The sequence below is a fragment of the Charadrius vociferus genome, unplaced genomic scaffold (genome assembly GCF_000708025.1).
Source record: "Charadrius vociferus isolate BGI_N301 unplaced genomic scaffold, ASM70802v2 scaffold111, whole genome shotgun sequence".
Taxonomy (NCBI): Eukaryota; Metazoa; Chordata; class Aves; order Charadriiformes; family Charadriidae; genus Charadrius; species Charadrius vociferus.
The window spans coordinates 1,807,081-1,823,402 of record NW_009647046.1 but is presented as its reverse complement, the minus strand read 5'-3'; the positions used below and the strand labels follow the sequence as shown (position 1 = coordinate 1,823,402).

The 16,322-nt window shown below is 44.5% G+C and overlaps 1 protein-coding gene across 1 annotated transcript; it reads left to right on the top strand.

Annotated features, from left to right (window-relative positions):
• The first annotated feature begins 1,153 nt into the window (after window positions 1-1,153).
• SYT13 (synaptotagmin XIII) lies at window positions 1,154-16,061 on the top strand. Its single transcript, XM_009895629.1, has 6 exons — window positions 1,154-1,336; window positions 6,886-7,108; window positions 8,993-9,127; window positions 10,769-11,082; window positions 15,226-15,355; window positions 15,628-16,061. The coding sequence occupies exons 1-6, from the start codon at window positions 1,154-1,156 to the stop codon at window positions 15,930-15,932; spliced, it is 1,290 nt and encodes a 429-aa protein (XP_009893931.1). The 3' UTR covers window positions 15,933-16,061.
• Window positions 16,062-16,322: the final 261 nt, after the last annotated feature.

The window sequence follows — 16,322 nt, the reverse complement described above, 5'->3', positions numbered from 1 at the left end:
CGTCCTGGACATGTACTGACCCAGAATTATTATCATCTTCTGGCCACTAGGTACTCCTTGTGAAGTACCCAGAAAATGGTTGTATGTGTGACAAGAAGCACATGGAAAGATGGCATTTATTCTCCTCTTCCCCAAATTGGGCAGTCTGAGAAATAAGGTAAAAATAAATGAGTCAGAGAAAGTTAATCGCTCCATCACCTCAAGAGAAAACTGAGATGGACATGTAGCCCTTCATGTCTATTCACGTAGGCTTTTCTACTGGGCTCACCAGCCCACTGCCTGACACCGGTGTAGTGAGCAGTATGACTAATACCTGGCATATGTTGTTTGCTCTCTCATCCTCTCCAGAGGAAGCAGCATATGCGCCAGTGTGTCCTGTTTGATAGGCTTTTCTGCTGTCTTTTTAAATAGAAGTGCTGCTCCTCATTGATGCTACAGAAAGCAGCTCCAAGAGGTTCAGACCCTGCGCTTTGAGGGGAAGCTGGTGAGGTGTGGCACAGTGCTCAATTCTTGCATGTGTTTGTTCCCCAGCCTCTGAACACGAGAAAGTTTTGCCTGACTTACACGCAGGCTTTACTCTGACTATAGTGCTGTCGTGCAATGCTATCGTAGCAGGGCTTCTCGGGCCAGCACCTTTTGGCAATCACTATCTTTGCCTTAAGAGAGAAAAATTCAGCCTCTTGAGCAAATCAGCAAGCTAGCCCTCAGAAATATTGCTAGGGAGCCGATCAAACATTTGGATGCACTTTCTGTGAGTTAGCTAGCAAGACCCAGCCCCTTCTGCTGACGTCTTTCCTCTCTATCACACATCAGACTTTTCCCAGTGGAGCTGGAGAACAGGCTTCAATGAAAACTGCCTGTTTGCAGCTATATGGAGATTGCAGGCGCCACATCACTATTTCCTCTACCTGACCTGGAGCAGAAACTCCATCATCAGGATAGGAAGGTAGCCTTGTTGCCTAGCAAAGGTGGGATGATTTATCTCTGCCTCTAGATTGGTCCTTTTTCTTTGCTGCACAATAGAATTGTTTTCAGACTTCCAAGGAGAATGAAGCCAGGATAGAAATCGGAGTGGATGTACGAAAGCTGCTCTCCTGGGGGAAGAAGGAGTCACAGGGTTTCTGTGCTTTTTGTTCCTGTGCAGCACAGGACGATGGTTTTATCTGCCCCAGTTATAGCCCTGGGGGCTACCTTAGGGACTGCAACTAGCATCCTTGCCCTCTGCGGTCTCACCTGCTTCTGCAAATGCAAGCAACCTGGGAAAGGACTCTCAGAAAAGGACCAAGAGGAGAACAAGGAAAATGCTAAGCCCAGTGTGCTTCAGCCAGTCCAGCAAGTAAGACACAGTCTCTAATTTACTCTGTGATTTTTCTTTAAATGCGGAGGGTGGGAATGCAACTTCTCTGTTAGGCTACTCAGCATGTGATTTATGCTGCCTATTTATCTGCTCACTGTTCAAGATGTAACGTTAATGTGAGGAGGAGTGAGGGAAAAACAGAGATGGGCTGGGTGACCCGCGGAATTACTGGAGCAGGAGACAGCTGCCCCATTGCCAAAGAGAAAGCTGCTAATGGCAAAAACAGGGGAGGAGGACTCGAAATGCTGCTTAGCTGTCAAGCTAGATCACTAGGGAAATCATTTCATGAGGAGAGAAGACTGGACTTTACCAGGTGGCATGAAGCATTGTAAGGAGGAGATGACTCCTGTTGGGATCTCCTGTAGCAGCTGTTTCTCTAACTCTATTCCCAGTATCTTATGGTTCCTACAGGATAGTTCTCTGTCAACAGCTGATTTCTTGTGAAAACCATCACTCCTCCTCCCTCTGCCCGTCTTACTGAGGGCTTTAATTATGTGTGGAGTTAAAACAAGGCATTGAAATGATAATAAAATGCAAGTGAGAATCTAGAGTGTGATGATTGGACAATCTCATCACACTGTGAATTGCTTTTTCACTTACTATAAGAGCAATGTGGGGTACAGATAATGTCAGACATCCCTGTGTGGTCTTTCTTGTAAGAATCTAAAAACCCTGATTTATTCCTGAGCTCAACACAAGACAGAGCAAGGGGAATTATAGGACCCTTCTAATATACTTATTAATGGGAAGCTGGCCTTCAAAGGGAAATGTTTGACTGATTTCCTTGGTTGACCACGGTCTTTAGCATGAGCTATAGTACCGGTCAGTCTCTGAAAGTATTACCTGTTGGCTGTTGCTCTTGATGTTTGTATGTGCCTACGTCCTTTTCACTTTCGTCTAGCCATTCAACCAAATGTTATGCCATAGCAGCCAATTCCAAAGGCCAGCGATCCATTGTGTAACAGTCTTTGTTTGCCTTTTAATTATCTGAGCTGCTTATTATTTTTTTATTCTTAAAGAGTGTAGAGGGAGACCTAATTGAACTTCTCTGTAATGTTTGTAATTACATATTCAGTCTCTCTCTGGCTACCACTCTTAGGCTCTTAGTAGAAAAGAGCCCTGGCATCCTCATGCTCCTGTTGCAGTTTGTTCTGAGGAAAGATGACCAAATCTATTAATTGTTTTGTAAGATCTGGTGCAGATACACAGAATCGCATTACCAGAGCTTCTGGTTGCTGGAGGGTGGGATGATGGCTCCACTGACCATGGATGAACATCTGCACTGAGTTTAGGACTTCTCACGAGATTGCTGATAATTCTGAGCGTTCATCCATGACCACAGTGAATACCTCCCAGTACCTGTTTGCATTTTCCTAGGATGAATTTCACCTGCTATTCTGTTTGATACAGTTTTGTCATGTCCTTTCTGGGCTTCTTTCTTGTCTTTTTTAACCCACACAGGAGATTTGCCAACTCATGTATAAAAGCATGTAAAATGATGCTGAAATTTTCCAAGTTTACTGTTAAAATGAATGAGAAATGTGTAACTTTGACAGTCGTATCACTTTGCATAGCATTTTTTCTAGTTGTTGTCTGGAACAAAACTACCCACAGATAACTTCACCATCAATCTCTTTCTACAAGAGACTCTTTGTTTTGTAATCTTCTAGCTCAAAAACCTTTCAAATCTTTACTTTAGCTCCTCCTTGGATTCAACATTTTTCTTTTATACAGCATTTTGCGAAACATCTTGGGAAAGTTTTAATCCATCCTGGAGCTTATCTTCCAGGGTGTCATCCTGCTTGCATGACTGAAATAAGCACTAAGTCACCATGAAGTCAAATTAAGCCTCCAGTACCCAGCAGCTATTAGATTATGGTCCTCACAATATTTCTATATTCATTGGGTTCTGCCATAATTTAATCCGGTATTTGACCAACAGGGGACAAAATTAGTCAACCTGCCCTCAGTGTATCACTATAACCTGAGTGATTGTATTCTTTTAGCACTGTAGACTTTCTAATTAGAAGTATTATTTCTAATGTTACTGGGTTTGGATTATTATTTTTTTAAGAAATCTGGCCAAATTATAGCAGTCAAATGAACATTCTGTCACAGAAAGGGCAAAATGTTCTTAGTTTGCATACTCTGTATGTTTAACTATTCTTTCAAATTAAAATAGTTTTCTTGCCAGGAACATGCATTCTCCTTTGCTGTCACTGATTCAGAATCAGTCTATATACCTTGAAGGAATGAATCTCAAATTGAGTTCTGAGCTTGTGAAGTTTTATCATCTGTGTCTGTGTTTATGAATTGTACTGTCAGGACTTTTTTTTGACTACATTAGTACACTGTATGTCCAAGTCAGTGCTTGACATACTTAATTATGGAAGCCTGTCAGGGCCACTGACTCTGATAAACAGAGATGACAAAAGAAAGATGAAGCAAGGCTGCATTTTATTCACTTGGCATGTCTGCTGTGACAGTGATGCTTGTATTTGCTATAGACAGAGGCTCCCCATGGGCATGCCCGGCATACCTGAGAAGGAAGAGTTTGAACACAAAGATACATCTACAGAACAATCAAAAACTGCCATAAATTTGCAAAGTCTCAGATGCAGAATGAGAATTCCTAAACACATCCAGCAATGGCAAGAATCTGATGCATTGTTTGGGTGATGCTAGGTTGGGACCCAGAAGAGTCAGTTGCAGCCTCCGTGCTACTTCTGCTTTCTTTGCTTTCACGCATTTTATGCAGAATTACCCGGACTCTTCTGGTCATCTCTTTATTTAAGATACTGCTGCTGATTTGCAAAGGGAACTTCCATAGGGCACTGCTGTGTAACTAGATTAGCAGACAGCACTTGGCAAAAGAGCTGGCAGCAAAAATAATAAACAGAGGCAGATGCAGTTGGAAGGGAGGGTGGGCTAGTCCCACTGTGCTTGCATATGTCTCTCATCTCTAAATCTGCAGAGCAGACAGACAAGAGGAATATTTAGACCCAGTGGAGCTCTTAGTTGCTGTGTGCTGATGGATTTCCTGACTAAATGTCTGGCTTTCAGCAAGTGGAAGAAAAGATTGTACTAACAATACCTCACATTTGTATGGTGTTTTTCATCCTGAAGGATCGCAAAGTGCTTCATGTGTGAGCAGCACACAGCAATGCAGGCACACTGCTCTGGTGTGATGGGGAGTGACTGGTAGGACAGCAACCCTACACAGCAGCTTCCGGAGAGCAAGAACAGCAGAGATGACCACCACGGCAGGCACTGTACGCATGTTAGAAGTAATGCCTTTGCAGAACAAAAGCAACCTGGTTTTTCAAGCTGTTGTCTAGTCAGTCCTAGCACATTTTGCTTAGTTGGTCTGCTTTGATGTTAGAAGAATGGAAAGCTGCACTTGAGGTTCAAATTTCGTGTGTATTTTAGGACTGATGAGGCTCACATCTCTAAAAGAGGGATCTCACAGACCCCCACCATATGGCTGACTTACCTAATACCTAATCTCAGCTGAATGCTAGGTGGGGACTGCACACAGTGACATCTTTCTATCTCAACCCACTTGTCTTTCAGAGCCCTTAAAATTAGACAAGACAAAATGTTGTGTTACATACTGGACTTCCTAAACACTGACACACTGGCTGCCTTAAGAAGATGGAGCCACTGACCTAATTAGTTCTTTACCACTGCCAAGTGCATGTAATGATAGTGCTATGATCTCCGTAAGCAGAGTATGACGAAAGACCGAAAATCCAAGACTGCCCTCTTTCTTCAGCTCTATTTCTTGAGGAATAGGTATGCTCCCTCAGGACATGTGAATGGGGACCACAAAGTCCCAACACAGACAAAAGCTTCAGGGCATCAACTGCATTCTTTATTAATAGGAAACAATGAGACTAATGAAAAACTTTAATTACAATTACGAACATTTTCTGGCTCACCCTCAACCTAAACTTAACACAGAATAGGTTGGCAGGCAGTGGGGTTGGAGATAATCCCAGTGCACAATAATCAACCAAAATGGCAGTTTTACTTCTGCTTTTTGTCTTTGATGTTTTGGAAACATTAATAAAATCTGTAGCAAGGGTCAGGGTCATTTGCTAGTCAGCTTTTTTTTTCCCCATTTATGAATCCAAATATAAACGAATCGGGAATGATTTCAGTTGCAAGCAGACAGGATTCTTTCTTGGAACATAAAGAAAAGAGGACTGTTGTATTCCACTAAAACACTTTCCATTGTTTTGGGAAAACAGTAATGCCTTTGTGACAACCTTTGCTTGGGCTGCCTGAGCATTACACCGTCTTTCAGGTTCTTCTTCTCATTCCACGCTCACAATGCAGCAGGGAACTGAAATGTTAAGACAAATGCAGACATAAATCCAAATTTCAATCCTTGTATAATAAAGGGGAAACTTGTGTCTGAGGGTCAGGTGGAGCTCCAGTCCAGAGAGCCAAGACATAGATAGCCCAAGAGGCTGAGGTGACCACTGAATCGACTACTCTTGGTATGCCATTGCAGGGCTCATTTATTCAACCAGTTCTCCTTTGTCTTATTACACCATGGTTGTACTTGCTCCAATTGACTGTACAACCCATGCCTTTTCCTTTCTAATGCTTTCTACATACTCATGTAAAATGTTCTGAAATCTGTGGGTGGCTATAGCCTCTTGATCTTGGATTTGGCTTCAAACATCAGGGTAAAAAATGCCGTACTTCAATCATAGCAAAATTAACATCATGGTTGATTTCTGTGCTAAGAGAAAACATAGACTAATGAAGGATGGATTAACCGGTACAGGAACAGAGGAACAATCAAATAATAAGATATCTACAGGGCTACAAAGATAATTAGGGTTACAAAGATGATTAGGGGATTGGAGCATCTATGAGGAAAGGCTAAGGGACTTGGGTCTTTTCAGTCTAGAGAAAAGAAGACTGAGGGGGATCTTATCAATACTTCTAAATATATAAAGGGAGGGTGCCAGGTAGATGGGACCAGTCTTTTTTCAGTGGTGCCCAGTGATAGAACAAGAGGTAACGGGCACAAACTTGAACATAGCAAGTTCCATCTGAACATGAGGACGAACTTCTTTACTTTGAGGGTGGCAGAGCACTGGCACAGGCTGCCCAGAGAGGTTGTGGAGTCTCCCACACCGGAGATATTAAAAACCTACCTGGACGCCGTCCTGTGCAACCTGCTGTAGGTGACCCTGCTCTGGCAGGGGGGTTGGACTAGATGATCTCCAGACGTCCCTTCCAACTCTGACCGTTCTGTGATCTTTTTCTTGTTACAACCAAACATCTGTAGAGGGGTAAATTTAAAAAGACACACCAAATGAAGAGTATTGGGTTTTGCAAGGAAAATCTCTGGACATCCAGGCAGTGGCTTCTACAACCCAAGAAACAATGACAGTAAGAATGACCAGAGGCACCGTCTTTTCTCCCTTTGTCTCAGCTCATTTAACATTGAAAGAATTGAAGAATTAGTATAATTAGTGCAAAGTAATAAACAAGGTTTTCATTTTCAGTTCAACGTTAAGAAAACTGCAGAGCCAGTCCAGCCTCGAGCGCTCCTGAAGTTTCCCAACATTTATGGCCCCAAACCAGTAGTAACTTCACCTGAAATTGTTAACTACACGCAGTACTCCCTGAAGACAACAGAAGAACCAGCTACTGGAAAACATACTGGTTTGGATGAGAACAGGATGAAGATACAAGTCAATGAAGAGCTGTTTGTTCTGCCTCAAAACGGTAGGAGCATTTGGTCTTCAGGCTAACAATTGCTTTTCTGGGTGTAGGTCTGTAATCCTTCTAAGCATGATGTGATTGTAGTTAGAGAAATAAATGTGAAAATGAAGACATGGAGACTTTTTGCTCTCTTATCATGAGCATTATAAGTGAGTTCTGTCTTCAATGCGTGTGTTTAATAGCAAGTAGTCATGGAGCTCGTCAGGACATTCAGATAACAAAGCTGTAGTTGTGTCTGGTTGTAAATTTTTTTTACCTAAGCATCTTTTGTGTTGAAAAATCTGTCTCACTGGAAGCAGACATTTTGTATAAAAACATGTATTTAGTGTAGTTTTACTGGCAGCAGTTGCCAGAGTATGGCTGAAATATCTGGCCAAAACTAGGCAGCGTATCTCCTCCAGGACAAATGCTAGCTGTCCAGCGGCTGTCCTTGTCAGGGACATAGGCAGCAGGGGTTCAAGCTTCTACTGTATTTCCTCTGCTTCTTTTTTTCCACCAATTTGGTGAGAAGGTCTTGGCTTGTTGTAATGTACAGTGAAACCAAAGGCTGACACCTCGGACATTTTTGCCAAAAAGAATCCTTGTTTTCCAGCCAGCCCAAAGGGTAACATGCCAAAGCCTGGAACACAAGATTCCTGGACCCTGAGAGAAAATTATATACATCTGACAGCATATCTGGGTTGCTTCCATGCTGATTTTTACCTTCACAGCTGTCTTTTAACAGGATAATTGACTCTTATGGTTACCACATTAATAAAACCTTCCTGAAGATTTGCCAGAGACACGATGCCATCTGTCATGATTTTTTTAAAATTGCTTGAGATTATATTTTTGTCCTTCTGGGAGGACGATTACTACATTCACCCCTCCACGCTGAGACTTGTGAGTATGGAAAAGAAAGTACCATGGGAAGCAGCTGCACTGGAGGAAGAGACTGTCTGAGCCACATCCTTAGGTGTCAGGGAGAAGATTATAGGGTGGAGAGGCGGAAGGATGATGGCTGCATGTAGGCTAAAGCTTTATATAAGTGTGCTGGTGTAAGAGCCTCTCTGCACTGCTAATGGCACGAGCCAATTTGCTTCCTGCTGTGCCTGATTTCATAGCTCAAGTGTTCCTGAAATAAAGCAAGAATTGTTGCATTCTCCTTTCGGTGCCACATTGAACTGGTCTGGACTGTGACTGAGATTTTTAGGAGGAAATTTGCTGGGCCCACTATTGTTTTCGATGTGAATCAGAACTGACCATGCAGATAACAGCTTTTGATGACAGAAAGCTGCGGCTTCCCTTTAAGTCTTGCAACTTGCTTTATTTCAGTATGAAATAAGTACTCAACTTCAAAATCACAGATGGAGAAACTGCATCACAGCTTCCCAAGCTCATTAGCTTCAAAGTGGTCAAGTGCTATGGAAATAGATGTATTCTGCATGACAAAGACTGTATTGTTAAAATTAAAAAACCTTTAGAGAGGTCTGAACTAATGGCAGAGTTGCATGGCAGCTCAAAAACAGGCTTAGGTTCTTATTCCAAAGAACACAAGATTTAATTCACCAATGCGAGTTAAAAACAAATTAAAACAATATAACAAGTAATGAGTGTAGTTTAGACACCTTGGCCTAGGCACAAGGTGAAAGAGCAAGTGTGTGACCCGTCTCAGAGCACAAGGTGGTAGAGAGCAGAAGGCTTGTCCAAATGCTGTAGAAAGAGCTGAAAGTGTGAGAAAACAGAGCAAAAAGTAGATATGGTGATGGATGAAGAAACATAAATGATATTCCTGCATACAAGGTGCAGGAATACTAAGACATTAGAAAAGTCGAGTCAAGACAAGGGTGTTTTTTTTCTCCTTGGAAAGTGAAGACCTGCTTGCTAAAGGGGTTATTTCAGTTCCAGGTGTGGTAAAGGACGTGTGTGTCACAGAGCACTTGAACCCCGAGAGGGCAGCCAGCTGTAACCAGGCCCCTGAACTGCGCTACTCCCTTGCCTACGATCAACAAAAAGCTGAGCTGCGTGTGGCCCTTCTGGAAGGTAAGGGGCAGAGATCTTCCACTGGTGATTATCTGCCTGGATGGTACAAGAGACCTGTTGATTTTGTAGAGAGTTTCCCTCCTACCTTAAAACCAGCATGTGTCCCCAGGATATTTCACTGGTTCTGGGCTTGCAGAATAGAAATATCTGGCAATGTCACTGCTTGAAGTGAGTGTTCAGGGCATGGCTTAGAAACAATTGTTTGCACAGCTCAAAAGCAGAAGTCAGGAACGAGGATAGGCTCCTTCAGTCCTAGACATGGTACAAAGCAACCTCTTCTTTTTATTTTTTACTCTGGGGGCAGGGGGAGGGGGCTTGACAGCTTCTCTGTCTTGGTAATTTTCATTCTTCAACTTGACCCACTCCCTACCGCCTCTTCCTCAAGTCAAGTCAAAGGCTGAGTTGGAGATACCAGACTTACCTTGTAGGCCACTGAGGAAGGTCCCTCTGGCTGCACCTGGCCAAACAGCCAGGTTCAGTGTCGCTCTCTGAAGCGGGAACTGACAACTGTAACAGCTTCTCCGCTCAGGGCTGGAGCATCATCAGTTCCTCTGGGAAAGTAAAATAAGCTGACTGAATAATTCATGCACAGTGCAGATCTCTGTGGAAACCTAATCAAATCACACCCTCTGAAATGAGAATTGAAAGGGTGCTAAATGGCAGCCGCTGCTGTGGGTTGCCTGCCAGCAGCAAGCCCACAGCTTCTCTCCAGGGTGGACACCCATGCCTGCGGAATGCCACCCTGGCTTTTCTGCACACATGCTCCTCCCTGGGTGCCCCACAGCCACCTGGGCAGGATATGGCTCTGCTCCCCAGCTCCACTAGCCCAAGAAACCTCTGAAACCTGTTCACAGATCCCTGTGAACCATGGGACCTGGAAGCTCAGGAGCAGCTGTCCTTGGACTGGCTGCAACAAGGACTTCAGTTTTGCCCACAAAGCCATACTGTTCCATGACCCCTCGGAGGAAGGTGTGCTCCTTTTGCTGCAGAGAAGGCAACACAATTCTGTTGATGCAACTGAAGAGGAGTGTGAAATGCCATTCTCACTCCAGGCTTTTCAATATAAAAGGGATATAAAATTAGGGATGAATGCCTCTTGACACAGATCTTTTGGGCTGTGGGATAGCTTCTGAAGGAGTCATTTACCAGAGGTTGGACAAGCAAAATGTACCCTTAGATGTATCCCACACTGGCCTGCAGGGGTGGATGTGGGCCAAGAGGGATGTCTCTCCTACCTCTAATGTTTGTGACTGACCATCCTGCTTTTAAAGCCTTTGTATGAAGTTTTCACTGTGTCAAGGTAAAAGTAAATGAGAGCTGCCCATCCCTGTGCCATGCTGTGTCTCACCTCATTGCTGCTCTGCATCTTTCAACAGAGCATGTTTCCTTGAACTTAGTTGTTGCTCTCCCAAACACTAACAGAATCCTTCTGCAGTGGCAGAAGGACAAGGACATTGTGCAGCATGAGGAAAACAACACAGCATGGGCTTACGGCTCAGCCTGCCCCATGCAAGCAGGAACAGGGGTCAATGTCTGTGCAGCTGTTCTATTTTATGGCTCTGATGAAATAATAAATTTAGCCACAGATATTTCAGGGTTGTCTTTTGTGAGAGGTCCTTACAATCAATCTGTCTTTTCCAGTTATGCATGGCAGAATGAGTGGGGACCAAGACGCTGGCTGCCATTGCTACATACTTGGGACGCTGGTGAGCAAGTCCGGTATTGCTGAGGCCCAGACAGAGCTGAAGAAGAAGGTGCTTCACACCCTCTGGGAGGAGGTCCTGCGATTCCCATTAACAGAGGAGGAGATGCCAGAGGGGACACTGACTCTCACCCTGAGAAACTGCGACAAGTTCTCCAGACACAGCATTGTGGGGGAACTCAAACTGAGCCTTGCTAACATGGAGGAGTCCTTTGGGACGCCCCAGTGGGAAAGGCTAAAGACCCCAGAGAAGGTATGGACTCAGTCTGTGTCAGTAGTCCAGAAACTCTAATGATTAGTTGTTCAAACAAGAGAAGCCCTCTTCCAAGACGGAATCATGTCAGTGGGTGGCTTTATTTGTTTGGAGCCAGGTTTAGAGGGGTGATGTGTGACTGCAGAGGTCACTCAGCACTGCTGTGTTGATCTGTAGCTAACCATCTCAGAAAGCAATCAAAGTCCCATCAACCCAGCCCTTCTATCTACAGCTCCAGGCAGTTAAGATGTGTCAAAACTCCCTCTACTCCTCCCTCAATTACATGACAATCTGACACTGATACCTGTAATTCAAAGCCTATGCCTAGAAAAAGTTACGTGAGTTTCTGTGAATTAGCTATGCGGGACCATGATGGCAAGAGCTGAAATACCAGAGAGTGCCTACAGAGCAGGATGGAGGGCCTTTGCAGAGCTGGGTGTGGGTAGGACATACGGTGCCACCCCAGGGAACCTTAAACTAAGAGTGAAATACATTGTTGGGAATTAAATGTTTGACTGAAGACCACTTATCCTTACTGTGATCAAACGAGCAGTGCTATTCATTCTGGGAGATGTCAAAATATCACTCATTGCATTGTGTTGGTTTTCCTAAACATCAAAGCCTCCCTTTCCTTCCTTATCCACACCTTCCCAGCTGCACAAACCGGGAAAATGGAGGGAAGGAGTCCAACAGTACTTGAAGTAGGTACAGGGGATGCTTCAGGTGCACTGACTTCTTGCACATTTCCTCAGGAGCCTTTTCCCTGCCATAAACTAGATTATTCTTCTAGCAGCAGTAATACACTTATCAACATGGCAGCAGGGTGCTGCTTTTGTTGCTACCAGTACATCGCTACGAACAGGTACCTATTGTACTTCAGTATGGTACAGGGCGAGCAATGCAAAACAACACCAGCAATGTCTCTAAGCATGCTGACATAAATTATTGCCAGTCACGATCACGGGTGAGGGCTCTCCACTGAACGGGCCACAGACACAGAGCACAGAGTGCTGTGTGTCTGATTATCAATAATGCTAATTTGTCTGACCGCCACTTGAATGCTAATAGGGCTAGCCAATCTAAAAAATCTCTGGCAGAGAGAGAGGCAGCAGAAACAAAGGGGTGGTCTGAATCAGTTTAATAAACTCCAAGCACAAGGCTAAATATTTGCCTAATAGCTGTAAATTGAAAGGAGTTCCCATTCTGCTGCTGTAAAAAGGATTGTCCAAAAGAAATTATTGCAATATAATGATTTAAATTTCTAAACTGACATAGATGGAGCCCCCCCCTCCCAATCTACTGTAGTATCTGCTTTGTAAGCAATACCCAAGGAACAGCCGGTTCACAGCAATGGTCAGTTGTCACTCAAGCACACCCGATGGAGTGCTGACATACTGGGTACTCTGCCTTGGTCCAGCTTCCCAACTATGCATAGAAACTGGGCAGAGTTCATTCCTTCTCCAGGCTGACAGCACAAGGTTAACACTAACAGTACTGCTGAACAGTGCCCCAGTTTCAGATGAGGATGTGCAGTGAAAGCTGAATTTGCGTCATCTGGGACCTGAGAGAGCCAACCATTGCACAGATAGCTTATATACAGATCCTGAATCATTCATCGAGAACCAGAGCAGGAGGGAGTGAGGAAGAACTGATCAAAAAAAGAGGAGCTATTTTTGACAGCATCTGTCCAGGAACAAAGTTACTGGGCTTTGTTTAAAGTCTGACATTTCCTTGAAAAGCCATGAGCTGCAGAAATTTCATTCCTGCCTTCCCAGTAATTCTCCCACGCACAAGGGAAGGAGCTCAGAGGGGAGCTTACAGCTAACCAGGTAATGTAATTAGTATTCAGGAATTCATGGACTGCTGTGAGCAATGCAAAGCGTAGATATTGCAGACTGATATCCTTATCTTGTCTTCCTTCCCTCCCAGTGCTTTGCTAATGACGGTGATGATAGTGGCTCCTTGCATAGCACCTTCCCTTTTGTGATTTCATGGTGACCTGCACGTGTAGTTCATTGATGACCCCCTGATGCTTTTTATCCTTATTGCAGAGAAAGGAAAACTGAAGCTCTGGTGGTTATATGAATTTGCAAGGCTGCAGCAGAAAGTGCAGGTTATGGATTTAATAGGAAAAAGAACAAAAAAAAAAAAAAGGAAAAAAAATCAGAAGGAGGGGGAAAGAAAAGTACCTCTGTCGTGCTCTCTTTGAGCAAAACTCCAGCAAGACAAACCGTTGTATGTTTTGGTTTCATGTGGATACAGGCTGGTCAAAAACTCGATCAGAATATTAGGAGCTAGAAAGCCATAAGCACAGGATGTGACACCTGTGTACAATGTGTGTGTTGGGGTGTGTGTGTGCGTGCACGTTTACACAGCCCTGCCACCCCCTACCCTCCCCACCCCCCCGCCCCCAATCTCCACCATATCTATCTGTGCCTGGAGCTACAGGAACCAAATTCTAGCCGAGAGCTATAGAGTGGGACCTGGTGAGATGTAGAGGGGATAAATAAACAAAAGCAGCTTAATACTTGTCTAAACAGTGGTTTTGTGTTGAGGTGGGATTTGTATTTGTCCTTCCATGTCCAAACACCTATTCTTTTGTAGTAGACACACAGCCATTTGAATCTGCCTGTCTTTGTTTTTATGCGTGGTGTTTTTTAAGATCCGCTTAGGTTTAGGACAGGATTTATGTAAGTGAAATGCATATGAGCCCTTCGGTGATACCTGAGTGCATGAAAAAAAGATTTACTCGGGCTGATTTGGGATTGAATTTCAGGCTTCCTTGCTAATGGCCTCCCACCTGATTTGTGCACGACAAATAAGTCATTCAAACCAGACAGCGATGACAACCATGTTTTCTGGAGAGTCAATCAGCTCATGCGGGAGCATACAGGGGCCTGTCCTTTCCTGTTGCAAGTAACCGGGTGAAAACTTAATTTGAAATATTTATGGCTCACTTAGAAGCGAGAGTGCAGAGCACAGAAATGGCCTGGAGAAGGGCTGCCTGTCCTAAAGTGTGTAAATCATGCTAAGGAGTCCAAAGGGAGTCTATTGAATTGACATTGGCTTTCTGGGACTCTTCTGGGTCATTAACCTCACACTAAACCAGATTTCTGTCACAAGCTCCTACTCACTGAGAGAATCACTGCTCCCCTTTTCCCCCTGGCCGCAGGCTGGCAGCTCTGCACACACCGGCGTGGGCTTTCTCTCCTTCCCCGTTGGCTCCTGAGGAGGAAAGAGCGCTGCTCTCCCAGAGGAGAGCGATGGGCGGTGTGGCTATGTCCCTCCGGGGGAATTGTCCAGGGCAAGCAGGAAGGAAGGGGAGAAAGGTCAGGAGGCTAAGAGGCCAATCACTAATGGGAAGAAAGGAATAAGAAAAGAAAAGAAAAAAAAAAAAAAGTGTGACCTCCTGAAGTGAACACCTGATGGTTCAGAGCATTTTCCCTGGAGGAAATCCCACAGGGGCAGCAGGGAGAGATGCTCACAGCCCTCAGGGAAGACAGGCTGGGAAGGAAGAGTAAAGTACCATGTCCAGCTCATGGAGGAGTTCCGTGGCTGGGTTTTTGCCATACCAAGGGTGTCTTAGAAGGTTCAACTCCAGCTCCAGGGCCCAGCTGTGTGACAGAGACACAGGTATCACCTGCTTTTTCCCAGGGAGCCCTACACTCCTGCTAGGCAGTGTGGACCAGGGTCTACATCTGGTCAGAGACCCCTCACAAAAACAGCAGCTGAAATGAAGAGTGAATTATGAAAAGCAGTAATGGAAGTAGGGTACGTTAATAAAGGGCAGCTAGATGATCTCTCAAAAAAGGAGTATCTGACTATTTGGATGTCGTTCAGCCCCAAGTCCTCTTCTTCTGAATTAATATTCCAGTAGAAGTAGACGTTAGAGAGCAGCTACTTTCCAGCAACAAAAGAAAGCAGCAACTCACATGATCGGGGCCTTATGAGTGGAGGAGCCCTCTCAGACATCTTTGCCAGGTTTATACTCATCCACTGTAACTAGAAAGATCCTGTACAAAGACAGGGATATAACTTGGTCAATCCATGACCTTCCACCCACCACCTTGTACTATTTCGTTTTTCTAATGTTATGGCCCAGATTGTATAAAAAATTAACCCTTCCTATGTCTGCATTTCCAGGAGCCGTCTACAGGTCATGGGGAGGTTCTGCTCTCTATCAGCTACCTGCCAGCAGCTAACCGCCTGCTGGTGGTGATCATTAAGGCTAAAAATCTCCATTCCAAGCAGCTGAAAGATCTACTTGGTAATGGTGAGTAGAATAGCAAGAAAACAGAGACTGTTGTTTCTGCTATTATGTAAATCTAGAAAGAAAGTGGGAAGGGTGGTGCTTGGCAGAAAAAAAGATGTTTGGCTTAGAAAGCCAAAAAGATCTGAATGATTTCTAAAAAGCAAAACTCAAACCCACAAAGATCAATATTTCTTATGTTCTCTCTCCCAGTCTGATGTCACCACTTAAAATTCTCTTGCATTCATTTTGTTGCATGCTCATTAATATGGTGTCTCTCTCCACTTCCTATACAGATGTTTCTGTCAAGGTGACACTGAGGCATCAATCCTTGAAGCTGAAGAAGAAGCAGACCAAACGTGCAAAACACAAGATCAACCCTGTGTGGAACGAGATGATCATGTTTGAGGTGCCTCATGAGCTCCTGCGTGCCTCCAGTGTGGAGCTGGAAATGCTGAGCCAGGATGGTGCTGGGCAGAGCCACGTGCTCGGCAAGTGCAGCCTGGGCTTGCATGTCACAGGCACAGAGAAGAACCACTGGGAAGAAATGCTGAGGAACCCCAGGAGACAGATAGCCATGTGGCACCAGCTCCACATGTAGGCTCATCATGATTACTGCCAACCAGATTTCCACCAGGTCTCTGAGCCTGGGGGAGTAAGCTGCATTTCACCTTCCACCTTCCCCTCGACAAAGTTGCTCAGCACAGCATTCTTCTTACACCACGTTCTCTGATTTTCCTGCCTCATCGTAGCCCAGAAAACTGTCTGGAAAATGTACTTGAAGGACAGTCTCTCACCTAATCAAGTGGTTCTCTCAAACAACGGATTTGGCTGTCTGGATGATTTGAATTAATTTTACTAGCTTGTCCACTGTCATTTCTGTGAGGTCCCTGTTTCTGTAGAAGAGCAGAGGGGACCAAAGGTATCATGGAAATGTAAGCCACTCCTTGGCATCTGGCACTGTCATCCAAGTCCCCTGATGCTGGCTCCG